The sequence below is a fragment of the Bos mutus genome, chromosome 16 (assembly GCF_027580195.1).
Source record: "Bos mutus isolate GX-2022 chromosome 16, NWIPB_WYAK_1.1, whole genome shotgun sequence".
In the NCBI taxonomy this organism is placed as follows: domain Eukaryota; kingdom Metazoa; phylum Chordata; class Mammalia; order Artiodactyla; family Bovidae; genus Bos; species Bos mutus.
This window is the reverse complement of record NC_091632.1, coordinates 65,194,582-65,218,689: the sequence shown is the minus strand read 5'-3', so window position 1 is coordinate 65,218,689 and position 24,108 is coordinate 65,194,582. Positions and strand designations below refer to the sequence as shown.

General features: G+C 39.0%; 1 protein-coding gene across 2 annotated transcripts in view; it reads right to left on the bottom strand.

Annotated features, from left to right (window-relative positions):
• GPATCH2 (G-patch domain containing 2) overlaps nt 1-24,108 on the bottom strand; it is a 197,993-nt gene that overhangs the window by 6,589 nt on the left and 167,296 nt on the right. For both annotated transcript variants that reach the window (XM_005910052.3, XM_070385510.1), the window contains one exon: nt 14,775-14,863. In XM_005910052.3, coding sequence (XP_005910114.1) covers nt 14,775-14,863 — 89 coding nt within the window. The remainder of the gene's footprint in view (nt 1-14,774; nt 14,864-24,108) is intronic.

Genomic DNA, 24,108 nt, shown 5'->3' with positions numbered 1-24,108 from the left:
CACCCTGCTTTTTTATTTATATTTTAAATTGATGTATAGTTGATTTACAATGTTGTGTTAGTTTCTGGCGTATAGCAAAGTGATTCAGTTATACATACATATATAGTATATTTGCATTCTTTTTTACATTCTTTTCAATTACGGTTTATCACAAGATACTGAATATAGTTCCTGTGCTATACAGTAGGGCTTTGTTATCTATTTTATATATAGCAGCTTGACTGAAAATCAAAATCTGCTCATCCCAAACTCCTATTTTATCCCTCCCCCATTCCTTTCCTCTTTTGGTAACCGTAAGTTCATGCTTAGTTTTTATACAGGAAGAAAATAATTCATTCTATCTTTTTAATGCTGGTTTATTTCTCTTAATTAAAATTAAGCATTATTATCATGTTAAAAAAAAAAGACCACTTGATTTCTTAAATGCTAAATCTTTCCCCACAGCAAAAGATTTCTGAAACAAACAAAAAACAATGGCTATTCTATATAACTCTAAAAAAGAAAAAACAGATACTTCATTTTTCATGGAAAATGACTCTGGTGTGAGATCTACTGTTGGTCTCTCATCCTTCTTTTATGAGATTAAGACATGGGAGTGGAACAACTCCGTCTCAGCACAGCATCCGACAACCATAATTTCCTTTTCTTTTGCTCCTGGTGGTGCTAAATCCTTTAAGTCCTTTCCTGGGAGGCTCTCCTCCTGCTCAGGCAATTTTAGCAATACATAGCCTGCTAACCCTTCTGCAAGCTCCCGCTCCAGCCCCCTTTATTCTGGATCTCTTATATCTATTACAGCTGAGTCGGTCCTTTCCCCTCAAATCTTCCAAAGAGTATTGTGGATAGTAATTCACTTGCGTAATTGGCTCAAGAGATGAAAATCTTGTATCGGCCTCTCTTAGCTGCTAATCTATCCAGCTGACTGCAAGCCTAATTGGCAGCTTGTTTAGTAATTTGGCTCCTAAAGTGTTGTATTGATGTTGGATAAACAGCCAATGGAAGGGGAGGTGACACACGCTGCTTCCCACATAACACAGTGCATCGCTTCAGTCCTGACCCCGTATTCAGAAGGCTTTCAGTGGCCTGTGCTCGTTCTTTCTTCCCACCCTCTTTCCCCATTACTTTACTAGTCAGCTGAAGAGCATGGTTATTATTATTATTTGTGACATTATTAGAATTGTCAGTTCTCATACTGTCCTCTGGTCTCAGTAACTAATTTAGGGACATGGGTTTTTGATTGCTGTTAAGAAACAGCATTGAGCACAGATTGGGCTGTGAGAAAGTGGTGAGGGTTACTACTTTTTGTCAAATGTTTTAATTATTTCATTTTTTAATATAGAAAAGCCTCACTGAGATCATTTTACACTTTATCGGCAATAATGCAGAAGCTTTTCATGTGAATTCTGCAAAATAAAATCGGTTCAAATAGCCAACTGCTTAAAAATACAAGGCTCTTACTTTTTAAACAATGAAATGTAAAATTAGTTTCTTGTTTTTTTTTTTAACTAAGTGAAAAAAACTTCGCATAGTAGGGAATGAAAGACACGGTTGATATTGACATGTTTGGAGAAGGGAAAGTTTTTATTGACAGATATTTTGGTTATAGGGGCTTCCCAGGTGGCCCTAGTGGTAAAGAATCCACCTGCCAACGCAGGAGCTAGGTGTGTTCGACCCCTGGGTCCAGAAGATCTCCTGGAGGAGGAAATGGCAACCTACTCCAGTATTCTTGCCTGAGAAATTCCATGGACAGAGAAGCCCGACTGGCTACTGTCCATGCGGTCGCAAAGAGTTGGGCACGACTGAGCACACACATTTTGCTTATACAGATACATTTCTTATGGGATGATTGTATTAATATATCAAAGAATAGTGTTTTCAGAAAACTAAAAAAAAAGTTTAAAAACTATTGGTTCTGAAGGCACACGGGGATATTTGTTTGCTAATATGATCAGGACTATTTATGGTCTACCTACTATGTACGTGGTCTGTGCTTTACTAGTTAGGAGTGCGGTATTCATAATCTCCATTCCTCATAACAACTGTGCAAGGCGGGGGGAGTACTGATATAATGGGCCTCGGAGAGATGAACTGCTTGACCATCACCACGTAGTAGGCTAAGATTCGAACCTTGGCGAAGTTTATTCTAAAAACCTACGTACTTTCCATTACCCACACCGCCTTCCTACGAGAATTAATGGCAAGCAAACAACTTCAGTGGAGATGATGGTCCAAATTATTTTTAAAAAATTAATTGGGTTACATGTCAATTGCACTATCAACTTCTCTCAATTTGCATTTGGACAATACACAGCATAGTACTCACAATGACACAGTTGGATAACTTACAATATAATGTCTGTGACTCTCAGAGATTCCCAGTGCTTCTGTGGCCGTGATTTCTTTTGATCTTCCTCAGCAACCTGCAATGTTATTATTGGCTCCACTTACAGAACAAACTAAGGTTTAAAGAGGTAATAATGACTGTTGTTTAGTTGCTAAGTCGTGTTCAACTCTTTTGTGACCCCATGGATTGTAGCCCCCCTCCCCCCAGGCTCCTCTATCCATGAGATTTTCCAAGCAAGAATACTGGAATGGGTCACCATTACCTTCTCTAGGGGATCTTCCTGACCCAGGGATCGAACCCGTGTCTCCTGCATTGGCAGGTGGGTTCTCTACCGCTGAGCCACCAGGGAAGCCCTTAAAGAGGTAATGCATCAAAGTCACCCAGTTAGAAAGTGCCCCAGTTAGACTGTGAATTTAGGACACCCGAATCTTAATGTCACCCTTTCACTGACTGAACACTGATCTTAAAATATTCTATCATTAGTTTCTATGATGTCATTTCTTCTGCCACATTGTCCCAAATGACAGAGATTTTAATATATTCACCAATTTTCTGGAAAAAACTTCATCTAAATTAACATAGCAAGTCTGCTTGAAGAGTGTTTCAACCCTCCTGAAATACCTCAAAATTCACTTTGTTATTGACCCAGCTACTTTTTCTTTGGCTGATATTTAATACTGTGAACAGCGTGTACTGAGTTTTGTTCATTTATCCATTATAATAATCCCAGAATTTAACTGATGCATTTACTCCATTTACATTTATTGTGATCATTGATATATCTGGGTTATTTTTACGATGCTATTTAAAGATATTTACCTTGCTTTCTCTATACTTTTTACTTTCTCTTTTCTGGCATCCACTGCTTGCTTATACTAGCTTGAAAATTATATATTATTTCTCTATTCTTTAATTTTTAAACGTCAACATGCATACCTGGCTTTATTATTCCCTCACATTTTACATCTTGTTCAGAGTTTTAGCTCCATCTTACTTTCTTATTTAAATTTATTTATTTTTAATTGGGGGATAATTGCTTTATAATATTGTGTTGGTTTCTGTCATACATCAACATGAGTCAGCCATAGGTATACGTATGTCCCCTCCCTCCTGAACCTCCCTCCCACCTTAAACTCCATCCCACCCCTCTTGGTTGTTGCAGAGCACCAGATTTGAGCTCCCTGTGTCATACAGCAGATTTCTACTGGCTTTCTAATTTTACACAGGTTCATGTATATGTTTCAATGCTACTCCATCTGCCTTTCTACACCCAAATGAATCCACCCATGGTCACTGTCACCAGCATCACCATTACTTTTATACATTCAGTGTAAAGTTTAGCTTTATGCACACTTAACAATTACTTTGCTCCCAATTCCTTCTTGATTTTTATTCTTTTTTTTTATGGACTCTTTTTTTCTACAAAAGTTATTAAATTTAGTAATGATGGGTCTTTATCTGAAAATGTCTCAGTTTCATTTCTTGGGAAATAATTTAACTGGGATAGAAAACTCTAGGTTGATTCAGTTATCTCAGCACTTTGAAAATATTATCTCTTATTTTCTGGATTGTATCACTCTTTTTAAGTTTGTTGCCAGTGTAATTTCATTCCTGTGTAAGTTATATCTTTTCTCCTTGGCTGCCTTTAAGTTCTTCTCTTGCGTTTGATGCTCTAAAGTTTTATTATGGCGTGTCTAGGTATGACTTCAATTGTATTTACTATTTCCTGATAAAGGCTTATACTTTTGTACATGAAGATGTAAGTTTTCTTCAGTTGTAAAAATTCTGTTATTATTGAATTCTATAAATATTCTCCTGGAATAGTGTACCTCATTCTTCTATTTTTTCTGGAAGTTGTATTAGACATACACTGAACTTCATGCTCCTCCAAGTACCCTGACCACGCTTTCACATTTTCCACAAATTATCCCTCTGTGCTTTCGGGCTTCCCAGGTAGCTCAGTGATAAAGAACCTGCCTGCTAATGCAAGAGACACAGGAGATGTGGCTTTGATCCCTGGGTTGGGAAGATCCCCTGGAATAGGACATGGCAACCGATTCCAGTACTCCTGCCTGGAGAATCAAAGAGCAGCCTGGCAGGTTATAGTCCATGGGGTCAAAAAGAATCAGACACGACTGAGCAACTGAGACCACGCTTCTTTTAGGTAGTCTCTTCAGATTACTTTTCAAATTCACTGGTTTTTTTGCTGCTGTAGTTTGTTCATTTGGCTGTATCTAATGTGCTATTCAACCCATCAAGTGAAGTTATGATTTTTAAGATTTTTTTTCAAAACAAAATAATCTCAAATTTCTGTTTTTTTTTTTTTTTACCACAGCTGTCTTTTCTCTTTCTAGTTATTCCCTTTCATTTTTTAATCTGTTTTTACAACTAGTTGTTAGCTTTGGATTGTGAGACCATCTTCAGTAGGTTTTCATTTGTAGTGATTCTTGAGGCTTGGGTTGAAGGCACGTACCTCTATAGCGGTTTTGCATTTCCTTCAAAGACCAGTTTTGATGCTAAGTTTTGGCATAGTGTCGTTTTAAACTAAAGTCTCAGGTAGGGACTCTTCACTTTCATGCATTGGAGAAGGAAATGGCAACCCACTCCAGTGTTCTTGCCTTGTTCTTGCCTGGAGAATCCCAGGGACGGGGGAGCCTAATGGGCTGCCATCTATGGGGTCGCACAGAGTCGGACACGACTGAAGCGACGCAGCAGCAGCAGCATGTAGGGGTAGGCTCTTGGTTACATATCTTCAGAGTTTCCAGTTAGAGCCCAGGTAGAAACCAGATTCTTTATTTTCGTGTCCTTGTGAGTGAGTTTTGTTTCTAGTTTTCCCTGTTCTGAGGACAGAGCTTTTCAGATATTCTGCTCCCCAGCTTGGCTCTTTCCAAAAGGAACCAACATTCCTCCAGATTTCCTAGATTGGTTCCTTAGAATGAGTTCTCTTTTTCCCGCAGCCTCAGTAATGCATCTAAAGAGATGGTTTTACATTGTATTCAGCATGTCCAGGTATTCTGTAGTTTGAATATTTTCTTACTAGTCTTTCATACTGTCAGGAATAGAAATTATTTTCTTTCTTTTTTTATTGGAGTATAGTTGCTTTACAATGTGTTAGTTTCTGCTGTAGAGCAAAGTGAATCAGCTATACATATACATACAGTCCCTCTTCTAGGGATTTGCCTCCCATTATTCATCACAGAGCACTGAGTAGAGTTCCCTGTGCCATATGGTAGTTTCTTATTGGCTATCTGTTTTATACACAGCAGTGTATGTATATGTTAATCTCTATCTTCCAATCCATCCCACCCCCTCCCTTCTCTCCCTGATGTCCAAGCATTGGTTCTCTATGTCTGTGTCTCTATTTCTGCTTTGTAAATAAGTTCATCTACACCATTTTTCTAGATTCTGCATAGATGCGTTAATACACAGTATTCATCTTTCTGTTTCTGACTTAGTTCACTCTGTATGACAGTCTCTAGTTCCAGCCACATCTCTGCAAATGACACGATTTCATTCCTTTTCATGGCTGAGTAATATTCCATTATTATATATATATATATATATATATATATATATATATATATATATATATATAATATCTTCTTTATCCATTCCTCTGTTAATGGACATTGAGGTTGCTTCCATATCCTGGCTATTGTAAGTAGTGTTGCAGTGAACATCAGGGTGCATGTCTGTAACTACTGTCTATCTAATATGTATGCTTACTCTTTCCTTGAGTGTTTCTTGTATCATACGACAATGGAGAGCTGTTTAAAATGCTTCTGAGACACATAACTGAAAGGTGGTTCATATATCCAAGAGGCAGAGGGTAATGTATTTCCTAGGCTTTTGCTGTATGTTCGGATGTGGTTTGGTTTCAAAACGAGTAACAACAACCCCCTTCCCCCACCAAGTCTGCCTGTTTTAAAATCCGGGAAGAGATAAGATAATCTATAGTGGTCATACAGATCCAGGGATAAAAGAAAGTAAAAATATAATTATTGATAAGATAAATTTGAGCAACTGAATAGTTATAGCACCTTGGAAAGGAGCTTGAGTACATCAGACATATCCTGATTATGTTCAGTATGACTTAAAAGAATACCTTTGAAAAATTTTCACTCTTTATGATTTACAGTCTGCCTTTATCATCTTCATATTTATAAAGATTATTTTCTTATTGAAGTATCAGTAGGATGCAGAGGAAAAAACAAGAGCCATAAAAAGCTATAATGTAACTCCCTGCTAAGAACTTGCATGTTCACAAAGACACAGTTACTCTGGAGCAATATCTATACTCAAATATTGAACTTCAGTAGGCATTTCTCTGCATAATTTAAAACATAGAGAAGAAAGTCTACTACTTATGGTGAATACTTTCCCTATGGTAATATTTCAATAGAAAACAACATAGAAATAGCAAGTACTAACTGTGGATCACAATGAATTTAGTAATGCATAGAAGACAGAACATTTAAAAAATACGGTAGCCACAATATCTCAATAAACATACTGAAATCTTTTTAACTATCAAAACCTCAGTAAGCTATGACTTCTACCCCAACACAAGACCCTAACCAACACTGCTGATGGCCTTTAAACACGTGTTAATAATATCCCTCCTGTTTTGTTCATTTCTTTTCTTTACCCTTACTGATGACATTTTTCAAGCTATAAAATGCACTCTGCCGGCAAACCTTCTTGCTTCAACAATTCTCTCTTTTATAACAGTAAGTCTACATCCTGTGCTACTGAAACATTCCACTATCTTTTGGTGTGTGACTTTGAATGAGGCAGAGAACAAGCCGTACATTTAAAAATCAATACCTAACCTTATCAATATTCATTTTACTTTGTCAATACGAAATCCAAAGGTGAAAGAGCAGTAAATAAGCTAAAGCACGGAAATAAACTCGGTGTTCCTGTCACAATTAATAAATGTTCAACTGGTAACACTGCTGGCTGGCCTACAGCTTTACAAAGCGACTCAAATCATGCTTCAGTGTTACTGCTACACAGGGTGAGTGAAATTTTCAATACACTAGCAGGTAAAAATGATCAGATTTGGGGTTATTAATTTCACAGGGGACTTTAAATCTTCAAAAACAATACGACTTATTATGAATATAAAATATGTAACTGTTTATCTTTAGCATCTTAAATTATTGTATAAACATAGTTTGGGATTACAAAGTTAAAGTGCCTAGTTATAGTTTTCTGACAATTTTTTTGCTAAACCTTTCCTAAACCTGCTGTTTTGTCCCCATCCTATTTCATATATATACCAGAGGGGATCACTGAACAATATTCAGACCATCAGCCTTTAATTCTTATTCTTGATTTCAAATCAGAAAGTGTTACCCTCATCTGCCTTTTTCCAGCTTAGGTTGAATGTTGACTAAAGGTAAAAGAACTGTGAAAACACATCTCAGTTTCAGAGGAATAGTTTCCTTCAAATCATTCTACATTCTAACCTACCTTGGAAGCTTAGGAAGATAAGATTTTTTGTTATGTGACTGACTATATATTCCAGAACTTGAAAAATATCATTTTTGGAGACAAGATGATCTAGGATTCATAACCTCATTAACAAAGTGTATTTATGCAAAAGCATTTCTTATGTGAATTTGGATAATAATCTTCACCTTAGAGTTGATTCATTAGTATTAGAAGATACTTTTTTTAAAACTAAGGATTTTTAAATAACGTCATTCTCTTCCTCCTTGAGATGAACAGTTATGCATGGATTTTTAAAAATGCATGAGTAACATAATTCTCCTACTCCAATACTATTTGATTAATTACAAAAATGCATTAACTTTCTATGAATTATGTTTTTTTAAGTAAAACAATGTAGTAATAGAATCAAAATCTTGAGTTGTAAGGAGAATCACAAAAATTTTGAAAAATAACATTTGGAATATGCTGGTAGATGCTTAGGAATGTTTTAGGCTAAAGTTTAATCTTTATACCCATACTCTATAAAAAATGATTTCTTCTGATGCTGTTGAGTTGTCACATCAAAATCACCCTGTAGATATAATTATATTATCTTCTTCCCAACCATTACGTATTTTCCTTCTCACTTCACATATGTTAGGACCTGACCCTGACAGTCTCTCTTACTTATTGCTGGCTCTGAAGTGCTTTAGTCACATTCCTAAGATTGTTCTTGTACTATTTCTGCCACAAATGTTTGAATCATTGAAAGATAAGAGAATTCAGGAGACCATTCAACCAGAATGGGAGTATTAAAGAATCCTACACCCGCCTTATGCATGATTTGAATTCAAAAACTTATGACATGTATTTAATCTAAAAGTGGCTATATGTTCCTGTATAAAGACATACATTAGAGATATACTAATGAATGTTCTGTATTTCTGCACAGCAAATTTAGATAAATGTTTTTGGCACTTCAGATATATAATAGTCTGTATAAAAAATAAACTATATAATAGTCTCTCTCTATATATAATTACATAAAAAACATGGAATATGATGGTCTTTACCTATATATTCTTACAAAGGGACCTAAGTATATTGTCACTAAAAGAAGATGGGTTTAGGAGTAATACAGACATTGGCTTGAATCCTCCCTTTGCCCTTCAATCATTCTGCCTTCACAGATAGCTAAGAAGAAGCCCACACATGTCTGAATCTTCATTTTATGCTGTACAGTGAATGATAATAACATGTGAAACACCAAGTTGTTGCAAAGATAAAAAACAATAATAAAGGCTTTGGTACATAGTAGGCACTCAATAAGTGGTAAATATTTATCTACATAAATATTTGTTGTGGTTGTTCAGTCTCTAAGTCTTGTCCGACTCTTTTGACCCCATGGACTGCAGCACGCCAAGCTTCCCTGTTCTTCACCATCTCCCAGCGAAGAGCAAACTCACGTCCACTGTGTCAATGATGCCATCCAACCATCTCATCCTCTGTTGCCCGCTTCTTCTCCTGCCCTCCATCTTCCCCAGGGTCAAGGTCTTTTCCAATGAGTCTGTTCTTTGCATCAGGTGGCCAAAGTATGCAGGAATATTGGAGCTTCAGCTTCAGCATCAGTCCTTTCAATGAATATTCAGGGTTGATTTCCTTTAGGATTTACTAGTTTGATCACCTTGCAGTCCAAGTGATGCTCAAGAGTCTTCTCCAGTACCACAATTCAAAAGCATCAATTCTTCAGCACTCAGCCTTTTTTATGGTTCAACTCTCACATCTGTCCATGACTACCTGAAAAACCACAGCTTTGACTACACAGACCTTTGTTGGAAGAGTGATGTCTCTGATTTTCAATACGCTGTCTAGGTCTGTCATAGCTTTCTTTCCAAGGAGCAAGTGTGTTTTAATTTCACTGTCTACAGTGATTTTGGAGACCAAAAAATAAAATCTGTCACTGTTTCCACTTTTCCCCCATCTACTTGCCATGAAATGATGGGACTAGATGCCACGATCTTACTTTTTCAAAATACTGAGTTTTAAGTCAGCTTTTTCACTTTCCTCTTTCACCCTCGTCAAGATGTTGTTTAGTTCCTCTTCACTTTCTGCCTTTAGAATGGCATCATTGGCATATGTGAGGTTGTTGACATTTCTCCTGGCCATCTTGATTCCAGCTTGTGCTTCATCCAGCTTGGCATTTCCCAATGTACTCTGCATATAAGTTAAATAAGCAGGGTGACAATATGCAGCCTTGATGGATTCCTTTCCCAATTTTGAAATTGTTCCATTGTTCCATGTCTGGTTCTAACTGTTGCTCCTTGATGTGCATACATGTTTCTCAAGAGGCAGGTAATGTGGTCTGGTATTCCCATCTCTTGAAGAATTTTCCAGTTTGTTGTGATCCACACAGTCAAAGGCTTTAGCATAGCCAGTGAAGCAGATGTTTTTCTGGAATTCCCTTGCTTTTTATATCTAAAGGATGTTGGCAATTTGATCTGGTTCCTCTGCCTTTTCTAAATCCAGCTTGAACATCTGGAAGTTCTTGGGTCACATACTGTTAAAGCCTATCTGGAAGGATTTTGAGCATTGCTTTTCTAGCATGTGAAATGAGTGCAACTGTATGGTAGTCTGAACATTCTTTGGCATTACCCTTCTTTGGGACTGGAAAGAAAACTGACCGTTTCCAGTCCTGTGGCCATTGCTGAGTTTTCCATTTGTTGACATACTGAGTGCAGCCTTTAGCAGCATCGTCTTCTAGGATCTGAAACAGGTCAGCTGGAATTCCATCGCCTCCACTAGCTTTGTTTATAGTGATGCTTCCTAAGGCCCACTTGACTTCGCACTCCAGGATGTCTGGCTCTAGGTGAGTGACCATACCATCATGGCTATCTGGGTCATTAAGACCTTTTTGTATAGTTCTTCTGTATGTGCCAACTCTTCTTAATCTCTTCTGCTTCTGTTAGGTCCTTGTCATTTCTGTCCTTTATTGAGCCCATCTTTTTATGAAATGTTCCCTTGATATGTGCAATTTTCTTGAAGAGATCTCTGCTGCTGCTGCTGCTAAGTCACTTCAGTCATGTTCGACTCTGTGCAACCCCATAGACGGCCTCCCACCAGGCTCCCCCGTCCATGGGATTCTCCAGGCAAGAACACTGGAGTGGGTTGCCATTTCCTTCTCCAATGCATAAAACTGAAAAGTGAAAGTGAAGTCGACTCTTAGTGACCTCATGGACTGCAGCCTACCAGGCTCCTCCATCCATGGGATTTTCCAGGCAAGAGTACTGGAGTGGGGTGCCATTGGCTTCTCCGTGAAGAGATCTCTAGTCTTTCCCATTCTATTGTTTTCCTGTATTTCTCTGTATTTTTCACTTAAGCAGGCTTTCTTACCTCTCCTTGCTATTATCTGGAACTCTGCATTCATTTGGGTATATCTTGCCCTTCTCCTTTTCTTTTCTTGGCTATTTATAAGGCCTCCTCAGACAACCACTTGTCTTCTTGCATTTCTTTCTCTTTGGGATGGTTTTGGATACCACCTCCTGTACAATGCTATGAACCTCCATCCCTATGAACATATTCTGCATGTAGATGCTTCCTACTTCAAAATTCCAAAAATTCAACAAAATTAAGAGGATGAAGATCAGATATTAAACTTACAAATACATGCATAATTTCATGCATGTATCCCCCATCCCTGGGATTCTCCAGCAAGAACACTGGAGTGGGTTGCCATTTCCTTCTCCGATGCATGAAACTGAAAAGTGAAAGTGAATTTGACTCTTAGCAACTCAGGTAATGTTTTATGTGAATGAACAACTGTATTATGGGTGCTCCAATTTTAAGTTATTCTTCAATTTTTTAGTGTTGAACTATGGAAAAGGTCTCTGAAATAGAGAATTTAAGCTTCATATCTTCTATTTCCTTGAAATCATGTCAAGACATCTATCTATATCTATTTATATTTTTCCTGTTCTCATTGCTTACTCTCCTGTTGATACAAATCTTATTTTCATATTGTATAATTCATCATGGCCAAAGTAACTCTTTCAATGAAAGAATTCCCAAATGAGGCTGAGAGAGATGGTTTATAAATCTGAATGGTTAAGGATCCCAGGCAATAGGCCAATGCTATAAGAGTAACTTTGTAATTGATCTTGTGTTCCTATTGTTTAGTGGGTAAGTTGTGTCTGAATCTTTTACAACCTCAAGGACCGTAGCCTGCCAGGCTCCTCTGTCCTTGGGATTTTCTAGGCAAGAATACTGGAGTGAGTAACCATTTCCTTCTCCAAGGGATCTTCCTGACCCAGGGATCAAAGAAAACATCTTTTGCACTGCAGGAGGATTCTTTAGTACTGAGCGACCAGGGAAGCCCGTGTTCAGTACCTACATGGAAAACATTTTCTCAGAGTCATTCTGCTGAATCACAGACTTACTATGGTTCATTGTGGTTTATTTCCATATTGAAAGTGAAAGGTTTTTTTGCATCTACTTCTGCTTTATTGACTATGCCAAAGCCTTTGACTGTGTAGATCACAACAAACTGTTGAAAATTATTAAAGAGATGGGAATACCAGACCACCTGATTTGCCTCCTGAGAAATCTGTATACAGGTCAAGAAGCAACAGTTAGAACTGGATATGGAACAACAGACTGGTTCCAAATTGGGAAAGGAGTACGTCAAGGCTATATATTGTCACCCTGATTATTTAACTTATATGCAAATACATCATGCCAAATGCCAGGCAGGATGAAGCACAAGCTAGAATCAAGATTTCGGGGAGAAATATCAATAACCTCAGATATGCAGATGACACCATCCTTATGGCAGAAAGCAAAGAAGAACTAAAGAGCTTCTTGATGAAAGTGAAAGGGGAGAGTGAAACAGTTGGCTTAAAGCTCAACATTCAAAAAACTAAGATCATAGCATCTGGTCCCATCACTTCATGGCAAATAGATGGGGAAACAATGGAAACAGTGAGAGACTTTATTTTGGGGGGCTCCAAAATGACTGCAGATGGTGACTGCAGCCATGAAGTTAAAAGACGCTTGCTCCTTGGAAAAAAAGTTAAGACCAATCTAGACAGCATATTAAAAAGCAGAGACATTACTTTGCCAACAAATGTCTGTCTAGTCAAAGCCATGGTTTTTCCAGTAGTCATGTACAGATGTGAGAGTTGGACTATAAAGAAAGCTAAGCGCCAAAGAATTGATGCTTTTGAACTGTGGTGTTGGAGAAGACTTTTGAGAGTCCCTTGGACTGCAAGGAGATCAATCCTGAATATTCATTGGAAGGACTGATGCTGAAGCTGAATTTCTGATTCTTTGGCCACCTGATGGAAAGCACTGACTCATTGGAAAAGACCCTGATGCTGGGAAAGATTAAGGGCAGGAGGAGAAGGGGACGACAGAGGATGAGATGGTTGGATGGCATCACTGACTCAATGAACATGAGTTTGACTAAAGTCCGGGAGTTGGTGATGGACAGGGAGCCTGGCATGCTGCAGTTCATGGGGTCGCAAAGAGTCAGACACGACTGAGCGAATGAACTGAACTGAACTGAAAGTGAAAGTTAGTTGCACAGCTGTCTCCAACCTTTTGTGATCCCATGGACTGTAGCCCGCCAGGCTCTTCTGTCCATGGAATTCTCTAGGCTAGAGTATCGGAGTGGGTAGCCACTCCCTTCTCCAAGGGATCTTCCCTACCCAGGGATCAAACCTGGGTCTCCTGCACTGCAGGCAAATTCCTTACCAACTGAGCCACTAGGGAAGCCCTTATTCCCATGTAGGTGTCTATACTTTAATAACCAGTTGGCTCCCTATCGCAGGTCTTCATCTCTGCCTCCCTTACCACTGCTCTTGCATGAGACCTTGTAATACATGCTAATCTTATTTATATCCATCCCAACCATGCTTAGGTCTTTGCTGTCTTTCAGGAAGGCCTCCTGTCCCTCTGATCTAGTGTCTTGTCTCAGCTCAACACTTGTGGTTTTCCCTATGCTATACTCATTCGAATGACATGGATTTTGAGGTGGAAATGATGAGAGATTTTTTATTCTAATTCTAACTTGTCTAAGTAAGGAAAGACCAATCTAAGATTGCTGCAGAACTGGGTCTAGGAACCAGATTGCTGTATTCATGGCCAGGCTGCCATCTACTGAAACATGGGTCTTGTGTTTTCAGAGTGCTTCAGTACTTTAGAAATAATTAATATTAATTTCTTCTGGGGTTATCTGCCTTTTCATCTATTTATGCTTTGTTTTTCCAAGTCTATAATTTTCTTGAAGCCAAAGACAGCCTTTGAAGTTTCTGTATTCTGTAATACCTCAGTTTTGCAGGTATGTGTGTGTGTGTGCTAAGTTGCTTAAGTTATGTCTGTCTCTTTGCGACCACATGGACTTTAGCCCACCAGGCTCCTCAGTCCATGGAATTCTCCAGGCAAGAATACTGGAGTGGGTTGCTGTGCCCTTCTCCAGGGGATCTTCCTGACCCAGGGATTGAACCTGTCCCTCCTGCACTGGCAACTGGGTTCTTTACCACTAGCACCACCTGAGAAGCTTAAGTGTTAAAGTACACATGTAGGAAGTACTTGGGCTCAGTAGTAAAGAATCCACCTGCCAATGCAGGAGATGCAGGTTTGATCCCTGGGTCGGAGAGATCCTCTGAAGAAGGAAATGGCTACCCACTCTAGTATTTTTGCTTGACAAATCCCATGGCCAGAGGAGTGTAGCAGGCTACAGTCCATGGTGTTGCAAAAGATTTGGACATGACTTAGCAACTAAACAACAACAGCAAGTGAGTACTCTAGTGATTGGCTGCCAGAAAAACTTATGCAAGGAACACTCGATACATCCTGACACCAAAGGCAAATGACTTGCTTTACTGGTTTCTTAGAACTGTGCTTCTTCCTCAGTGCAAGCTAAGGATTATCCGTGTTTCACTCCTGATGATGTATAAAGTTTGTATGTGTGCTCTGCCCCGAGCCCGCTTTCTTTTACCTGCTGTTGTAGGTCCAGGCAAAGGTGCGGCTTTTCTTCTCCGTTTGATATCTCCTGTGCACAGAGATCCTAAATGCATGCTTGTTTGCCTACAAGTAATTATCAGAAAAAACTATTAACAAAGGAGGAAAAAAATGACACATAAATACACAGCTTGTATAATCTGAACCTAAATCAAAACATTCTCAACAAAGATGGAGCAGCCTAGCCAAACCACCAATCTTGTTTATATCGAAACATAATTACGTTTGTTGACAAGCGTTCAGCCGCTAAATGCGCCATCATAAATTGTTACTGGAATGAATAATATAAAAGGAATGCTTTTTAATTTTCAAAACTGGCAATCTTTCTGGCTCAACATAAAATCAAGCACTGTTGCTTCTGACAGGAAAATAGCTAAGATTAATTATCTAAAGAGATCACAATATTGTTGCTAGGTTATCAATTGGTTACTAATGCTTTACTGTCAGAACAACATTTATTACAGGAAAAGTATGATCAATTTCTTTTAGGATATTATATGGCAGTGAATTCTCTTAAAACATTTTACGTAGATAGAAGGAAACAGTGATGTTCTTCCTTATAATTCACATGATTAGAATTCTTTAGTTATTTATTAGCTAGGTGAGGAAACATAATTTGAATGCATTAATGCTGGTTTACTGATACTAGACACTAGGCTAACATGCTATTGGATTACCTTTGTAAAGACATGATTTATAAGAACTAAGAAGCAGACCTTCTGTTATTCTTGGAGTAAATCCAAATTAGATTTTTTTGTTTAACCATGGACTCCTAAATTTAAGACTTTTAGTACAGTTAGAAATGGTTCAATTGGAAATGAAGACAAACTAATAAGATGGAAAAAATTTAAAAGCCTTCAAAAATTTCAGGCTATAGGGGACTCTTGTGTTAATTTCCTGGATTATAATCCCTGACATGGGGTTAGGATGGTGTCTAGGGGTCATGAAGCAGAAATAAATAAAGCAAGTTTATTAGGAAACATGACATTTTAGTAATTCAGAAAAATATGTGGCAGTATCCTGAAGTTTTATAGGGTCCGATTTGAAAACTAGATATTTTAGAGAAAAATGTAAAAGGAAAAAATGAATTCAGGTAAAAAAAATAAGAAAAAACATACATTTACACCCAGGTATTTAGATATAATGAAAAATTGGAGTTGGAGAGTAAAATTACTTGATATATAGAGTGTATCTATAACACACAAAGTACAATTAGTGATCTGGCTAATCCAGTGGGTGTATAATCTATCAATATAGGTAAAAACAAGTGGGTATATATTTAACTAGTTTTCTCTTCCATTTTGTATTGAGTACATACTCATTCTCTTTTATGGAATAAATATAATTATTAAAATACTTAAAAAATTAGTTCACTCAACTAATGACTAACTTTGCAGAAATACGTATACACACACATATATATATATGTTGAAGTGTTTCTGAACATGGATAACTGTGGCATTTTTATTGCTTTTTTAAACAATCTTTTCTCTCTTGACTGTGCTGTACAGCATGTGGGATGTTAGTTTCCCAACCAGGGACCGAGTCCACGCCTCCTGAGTTGGCAGGGCAGAGTCTTAACCACTCGACCACCAGGGAAGTCCCTTTATTGGATTTTGAGATGTGGGTTTTGGCTCATATTGCCAAGAAAAAAAAAAAAAAAGTTACAATCATAGCTATTTTTAAAAACTATATAGAAATTTTAAAAATGGAAAATCATGTCCTTTTTATAAAGCCAGCATCATTTTTATAAAACAATTAATGAATTCACTTTTGGCAAGCAGTTATTAGTATCCACTACTGACTTAGCGTAAAACCTTATAGAGGAGGTGAAATGAGAAGAGTAGGAAAAAGGAGGTGGAAGATACAAAAGGAAATGGAATGTTTAGTTCTTATTACTGGAAGAGTTTTAAATCCAAGTGAGGAGATTAAGTCGTAAGTATGTGAAATAATTAGGAACAGCAGAGGTAGTGGCAGGCACAATGAGCTTTCTTAATACTATTAGAGATTACGGTATTTAGTCCTTACCACAAACCTGAACACGTTTATTGAATATACCATTTTTCTTTGTAGGGAAAAAAAAAAATCTGTGCTTCAGTAGAAAACTATAGGGTATACCTTTCTAGTCACGGGATTCTGAGTCTGTGGGCGCTATCTAAGTAACAGATAACTGAAAACAACAGAGAATAATTCTCGTCTGTAGTTATACAGATGAATTCTGTCCTCGGGAAGGACAGTCCTCCTCCTGTGGAAAACGCGTTTATATCCATCTGCACAGTCATTCAGTCTTCCTTACTTCACATACATTGGTGCTTCTTTCGTTTCTCTTTGAGCCCATTATAACATCTGCCTGGCTCCCTCATTAATCGATGAGTTAAAGAAAATCTCAAACGCTTATTCATTTTATATCTGTAAGAGAGACCTGACTTCATCTTTTTGTACATTATCCTCCAACATCTCTGGTCCCTCTTGGGACCTCCCCACTAGAAAAAGACTGGAGCAGCTGGCCTCGTGCACACAGCACGTACCTGACAGTCTCTGACACCAGGACCAGCTGAGGAGGAGGGGAAAGAAACATTCTAGAGTCAGGAATGAAGTGGGAATCTGAATTCTGCAGTGTGGCCCTTCTCTGAGCGAGCCGCAAAAACCAACCCACGGACTCTCTACCTCTGATCCTCCAGTTAAAACGTAATGAATATTCTTAAATTAAGCCACTGCTGGACAGGTTTTCTATACCTATTGCTGAAAGTATTCCTAAATGGTAAAGAGTTTGCTCTGTTCTGAGAATTATGAGTAACTTCAGGATGTCTGGGGAGCAGTGTTTGCAGAAGGGACTGTCTCACACGATGGAAGAAGAACACTGGGCTGGACCATGGGCCGTGTGTGTCATACATGCCCCGGAAGCCGTCTGGATTTTATAGCTGATGTAGAGTCGGACATGACCGAGTGACTTCACTTTCACTTTTCACTTTCATGCATTGGAGAAGGAAATGGCAACCCACTCCAGTGTTCTTGCCTGGAGAATCCCAGGGACGGGGGAGCCTGGTGGGCTGCCGCCTATGGGGTCGCACAGAGTCGGACACGACTGAAGTGACTTAGCAGCAGCAGCAGCAGAGTCATGAAAGGTCATAGAGCAGAAGAAAGCTGGTCAGATTCATGGGATGCTGATGAACTGGGGTTGGGAGGGTAACCAGGTTTACGGGTAGTTCAGACACACAGATCCTCCCAGGGTATTAGTCTCTGTTATAATGAAGAATAATATCAAATGGCCACACAGTGAAGCTCCTATGTGTGAACATGTCTCAGTGAAGATGTGGGCAGGGGTGGGAAGGCAGTCAATGAAAAGTCCTGATTCTGGATTATTTGAAAAACTAAGCTTGTTTTTGATTATTTTTAAAGTTCAAACTGCACTTAAAAAAAATTAGCCAAGGGAGTCCTTTTTAAGAAATACCTTTTAGAAATCATTAGAAGAAATATTTGAGGGTCGGATACATAGTATTAATAATTGCTCTTTGTGACTCTTAAGAAGGCTGACTTCTACTTACAGTGTTCTTGTACTACTTGTATGGAACTGGAGTCTTCTAATTGTTTGAAAAAAATCACTCTCCCAAGTCAATGTTGCCTTTAAAACTTTTAATTTTTTTACACTGTTCAAATTTATTAGGGAGGTCTGCTTGCAAAGAGAGCGAAAAACAAATCTCAAGAACGACTCCCTCTTCTAAGCCTTTTTCTCATCTGCTGGGCCCCCAATTCCCTTTGTGGGTGTCTTTATAGAACAAGTGGGATAGATTGTTTTCCTTCAGCTCCCCTCCCCTACCCCCAACATAGCTACATAAAGTAAAAGAGACAGACCTTTCAAGGAGAATAAAATTAAAGTTAATAAAGTCAGTACACTGAACCCAAAGACCTGAGCCATGAGAAAAACAGCCAGCTGTATTTCAGTAATTCTATCAAGAATTGACTACCTGCTTCAGCACATTGAGAGATCGGGATTATTGATCACTAAGATTACCTTGTTGAAGCATGTCCCCCTCCCCGCCCTGCTTCAGAGAGGTGCAATAGAGTTCCTACAAATAACACTAAATAAGGTCTACTCCGTTATTTAGTTGTCACTCTTAATGTAAAACAGAGCAGTTATTTTTTAATTTAAAAATCAATGAACGTCTCAAAGGCAGCCTAGTTGCTTTAGCCTAAATGAGTCATTTGTCTTTGCAAAGCAGAACACACGGATTATTATTCAAGGGGATAGCCGGCAATTTTGGGGTTTTGTTTGTTTTTCTGCTGTGGTGTTTTGAAAAATGACCATACACTGTCGTATGAAGAGACTCAAAATTGTTCAAAAATGTTAAGCTCTTTTTGTAAGGAAATTACCAATCAGCTCTATCAGTCTACCTGTTTCAGTTAGAGCCTTGGCTTGGGTAGAAAAGCGAGGAGAAAAGTCAGACCCTGATCACATTATGACTAATGACACCTTAAAATACTAGGTGTAGACACACATGTATCTTTAAGGGGAAAGGATAAAGAAACAATGCTTTTCTGTGATGGATTAAATAAGCAAAGTCACTGAGTTATGATTTGAAACACCGTTTCCCATTGTACTCATGCTGAAAAATTTCCTGTTAAATATCCGAAAGCAGAGCTCAAAAAGAAACCTTTTCATTTTGTTTTGCTTTTGAAACAGACTTCACTTGGTTTATCTCATCATTTCTCTTTTTTTTAAACATTTTTTTTTTTATCTTTTTAAAACTTTTTATTTTGTACTGGAGGATAGCCAATTAACACTGTTGTGATAGTTTCAGGGGCACAGTCAAGGGACTCAGCGATACATGTACATGAATCCTTTCTCCCCCAAACTCCCCTCCCATCCAGGCTGCCACATAACATTGAGCAGAGGTCCCTGTGCTGCACAGTAGGTCCTTGTTGGTTATTCACTTTAAATATAGCAGATCGCTATCATCCTTTTAAGTGAGGTGGTGGGAGGAAATGGGGCATTTTATCCAGAGGAAAAAAAAGAAAAAAAAAACAAACAGAAGTCTGGGAAAAAACAAAAAACAAACACAAAGCAGAAACAAAAAATCTTAGGGAGGACCTGAGAACCTGGCTTTTGACAAGGGCTGACAAGGGCTGAAACAGGCAGTGTCAAACACAATAATATTAAAAGGAAAGACAATAACAACTTGTCCCTTCGCGGTAGGCGCATTTACAAATAGAGCTTTTCAGAGAATGAGGCCTCCTGAAAGCTGCCCCCTGGATAAAATGTGTTCCCGAGCAGCCTCAGACAAGCTGCAGAGAGAGACAAACAGATGTGACTATGGGCCCTGGCATTTGGCAAGAACACTCACTGTCAGTTAGAAAAATATAAGGCTGGACAGGGCATCAGCTGCACAGAGATGAAGCGGGTCTGTGGTGTCACTGGAGGAGCAGGCAGTGCAAACCCAGCCCCGTGTGAACCCCCTGCTAGATCCAAATTACCCTCTATTCCCCTTTATTTGGTGTCAGTATGTCTCAGCGTATTAACTGAACAAGTAAACATCAGTATCTAGCTCTTTCCCTTCTGTGCCAATATGCACAATGTCAAGTACCGTTGAGCATAAATTTATTTCGTAACTTCTAGGATCACATTACATCCTTGTTCTTCATGGTTTTCCTTCAAAGCCCCATCTTGCACATGAAAACCCTTTGCATTTGGTATGTCCTTCATACCCCGATCAGTTTTTGGTTCTGGCACCTTCTCTCTCATTTCTTTGGTCATGTGACACCCTAGTCCATCTCAAGCCCATTTCCCCTCCCTTTGGAACAATCCTGACTTCAGAGAGGGGGACGTTAAGTTATAATTCAGTGCACTGAATGCAATACTTGTGTCCTGGGAATTGAACTCTTGCTTTATTCTGGACATACCCTGTATTGTTATAAACCTTCTGATGTTTTAGGTCATTGCCCAGACTTCCCCAGATGCTAAAATGGATCTAGCCACCAGGTCCCTCTCTAACACTGTGGGCTGACCTTCTTCAAGCATCAGCTACTCCTGGTCCCCATACCTACCTGCTACCCCACTACCTACCTGCTCGGGTGGCTCTTTACTCTGCATCCATCAACCTCAGGTTACCTGTTGTCAAAGGCTCCAGCCCTTGGATACAGTGACCTGCCTGCCAGTGTGCAGTTCCCAACAGCTTCTGAAGGATCTGTCCTGTCTGTGCCTCTTCCATCTCTTCTGAGAGGTCAAGTCCACATCTACTTCTGCCCAATCTGCTTTATTCTGCTGTACCCAGGTAACTGGTGGCTGCTGCTGGCACCGTTTCCTATGTGTTTCCTCCGTGCCAGGTTATAGGCCAATTAAGGCTTCCCCTCTGAAGCTCCTTGAGGGATGGAAGCTGTGTGTCAGGAGTTTCCAGGGAACTCAGGGACCAATGTCACTAGCTAAGGACTCTCCAGGGTCCTCAGAGAAGAGCAAGTGTGGATGAACTGTAGTGAATGGGGCGTAGGGGGGAGAGAATGGGAGGTGCGGACATGGAGGAGATAGTGGGAGCCTTCAGGGCTGCACTGGTGGCTCAGATGGTAAAGAATCTGCCTGCAATGCATGAGACCTGGGTTTGATCCCGGGGTTGAGAAGATCCCCTGGAGAAGGGAATGGAAACCCACTCCAGTATTCTTGCCTAGAGAATTCCATGAACAGGGGAGCCTGGAAGGCCACAGGAGTCACAAAGAGTGGGACACGACGGAATGATTTTCACTATTCAGGTGGGCCGGGAGCCTCATGAAACCAAATGCAAAATGTGTGTACTTTTTAGTAAGAGGATCCATGGTTCCTAACTGATTCTGAACTATTAATGGAGGCATTAATACCAAACACCATAGACTGATACCAAACTAGTATTCATAATCTAAAATAGAAAACACCTATCTTAAAATTTCTGTGCAAAGTTTAAAATATTCTAAACACATAGGCCACCCTTTCTACTTACAGTATCACAAAGAATAGAATTTAATAATGTCACTTAAAAAAAAAAAGCTTTATCCAAATATCTATGGATATGTTCTATCTGAAAAGCATCCTCTTTCATTCTCCAGCTTCTCATCCTGTTTTATTTTTCTTCATGGTATGTGTGTGTGTTAGTCACTCAGTCGTGTCCGACTCTTTGTGACTCCATGGATTGTGTAGCCCATCAGGCTCCATTGTCCATGGAATTCTCCAGGCAAGAATATTGGAATGGGTTGCCATTTCCTTCTCCATCTTCATGGTAACTAAATTAATATCTCCAAGTCAATGACCATGCAAAGGTGTTTGCTGAAAAGTATGGAAACCATGCCACAAATACTGGTGACGATTATCTCCCATTTGCTGGAAACTGTCTTCTCTATGCCTCCCATTTATGTTGGACTTTATTTTTACAATGAGCATGGAACAAAAAAATACAAATTATAATGAGATGAATCAGAAAACAGCAAACAACAGGATTAATCAATGCAAGTGGTTTTGGCAGCTGAAGGTATTTCTTTGCCAAAGGCAGGTGGAACTTTTCCCACTGTGGAAGCTGAAGTATTAGACGAAGCTTTAGTTCTGTTGGCCTGATCTGCTTGAGTCCTCACCTAACCCTAACGTCTGACACCACCATTTCTGTTTTCCCAACTAAGTTGGGAAAAGAGCCAACTTATTACCGTATCTTGTCAATGTGTGAGAAGGACTTTTCCTAACCTTTGGCATGTTACTTAAGCTCCCTTGGCCGCAATTTCCTTACCTTCAAGAACTGTGATTAGATTAGTTATCTACCTCAAAGATTTTTTGAAGATTTTATTTTAAAGATTGTTTGTGTAAAACACTTGGCACAAAGCCTGCCCACAGTAAGCAACTGGAAACTGTCAGCTATTCAATTTACTATTATCATCATTTCCGCTTAACAGATAAAAAGCCCAGGGCACAGAGAAATAAAGCAATTTACCCAGGATCTCACAGCACAGGGGACGTGATGGTAGGTAGCCGGGAGAATGCCTAGTGTAGAGTGTCAGGAAACAGACACGAAATACACACACGACTGTATAAGCTCGTTTCATCTCAATACTATCAATGTGATAAAGATAATATCAATATAATAAGGGTATAAATCAAGGTCATTTCTAAATAATGAGTAGGAATTTTTTTGGGTAGTTAATAGGAAAGCTAAATTTTTCCTTAGAGTGATTCTGCTGGCTTTAAAGGTGTCACAGCATGTTAAGAATAAAGCGCTCATTTTCATTTCAAAAACTCATTAAAAACCCATGAGCCTCTCACGAGTCTGAAGCCCACTGACTTTCTCAGGTCAGCCCACTGCCACGGCGGACCTTCTCTTGGCCATCTCTCAGTACTTTCCACTTCAAAGGCGACTTGCTTCTCCATCGTGTGTTCCGTACTTTAGCTAAAGCCTTGAGGGGCTGTGATTCTGGTGATATCACTTCTATATCCCTAAACAGCTCATTTAAATCCTTCTTCTTCTTCTTTTTTTACCTCTTCATTATAATAAACAAATGGTACCTGAAAGGTGGCGGGGGTTATTGTATGCAATTCAGGTAGATATTAGAATGTTCTGAGTGTATGTGAATGAGGACATTCTCACATTGAGAGGAAAGTTAATCTTTTCAGAGAGCAAATTATTCAGGCAGGTTTCTACATTTCTATTTGGGAGAACTGCTGCTACATCTTAGCTTCCCTGGCACTGCCATCATCCTTCCCATATTTGTTTAATTTCTTCAGATTTTGCTTTAAGAAGTGCCAGTCACCAGGTCTATGTATATGAGCGAACACGTAAGACAATGGGTTCTACGCACTTGAAAAAGCTTCCTAATTCTACCATCTTTGAGAGCCTGCCCTTTCACCCTTCAAAGTTCTCCCTGCATTTAAATCTAAATGTTTTTTCTCTTCTTCAAACTTCCCTAGGCTCATTATTTTTCCAAGTGCTTTTTATTTATATTTCTTACCCATCTGTGTGCGTCTCTGTCATTATACTTATCCTATGGTATGGCCTCAAGTTGCTTTCAGATTAGAGTGGATGTCAGTTAAATACATACTGGAAACAACTAGAGGCCAAGCACCATGTCTAATTCGCAGAACCTAGCTTTGCCTCTGTCATCTCTGAGAAACAGGACAAATGTTTATTGAACTAAAACAAATCAAACTATGGTAACAACTGTTGCCTCAACATTTCATTTGGCAATCAATCATGCGTTTTTTTTGGAAAACACTTTCTTAAGCTGTTATTTAAATTCACTCAAAAACACTCATTTAACAATTAACAAAACTTGACCTTGAATCATGTAATTCACAAGACACTAAACGAAAC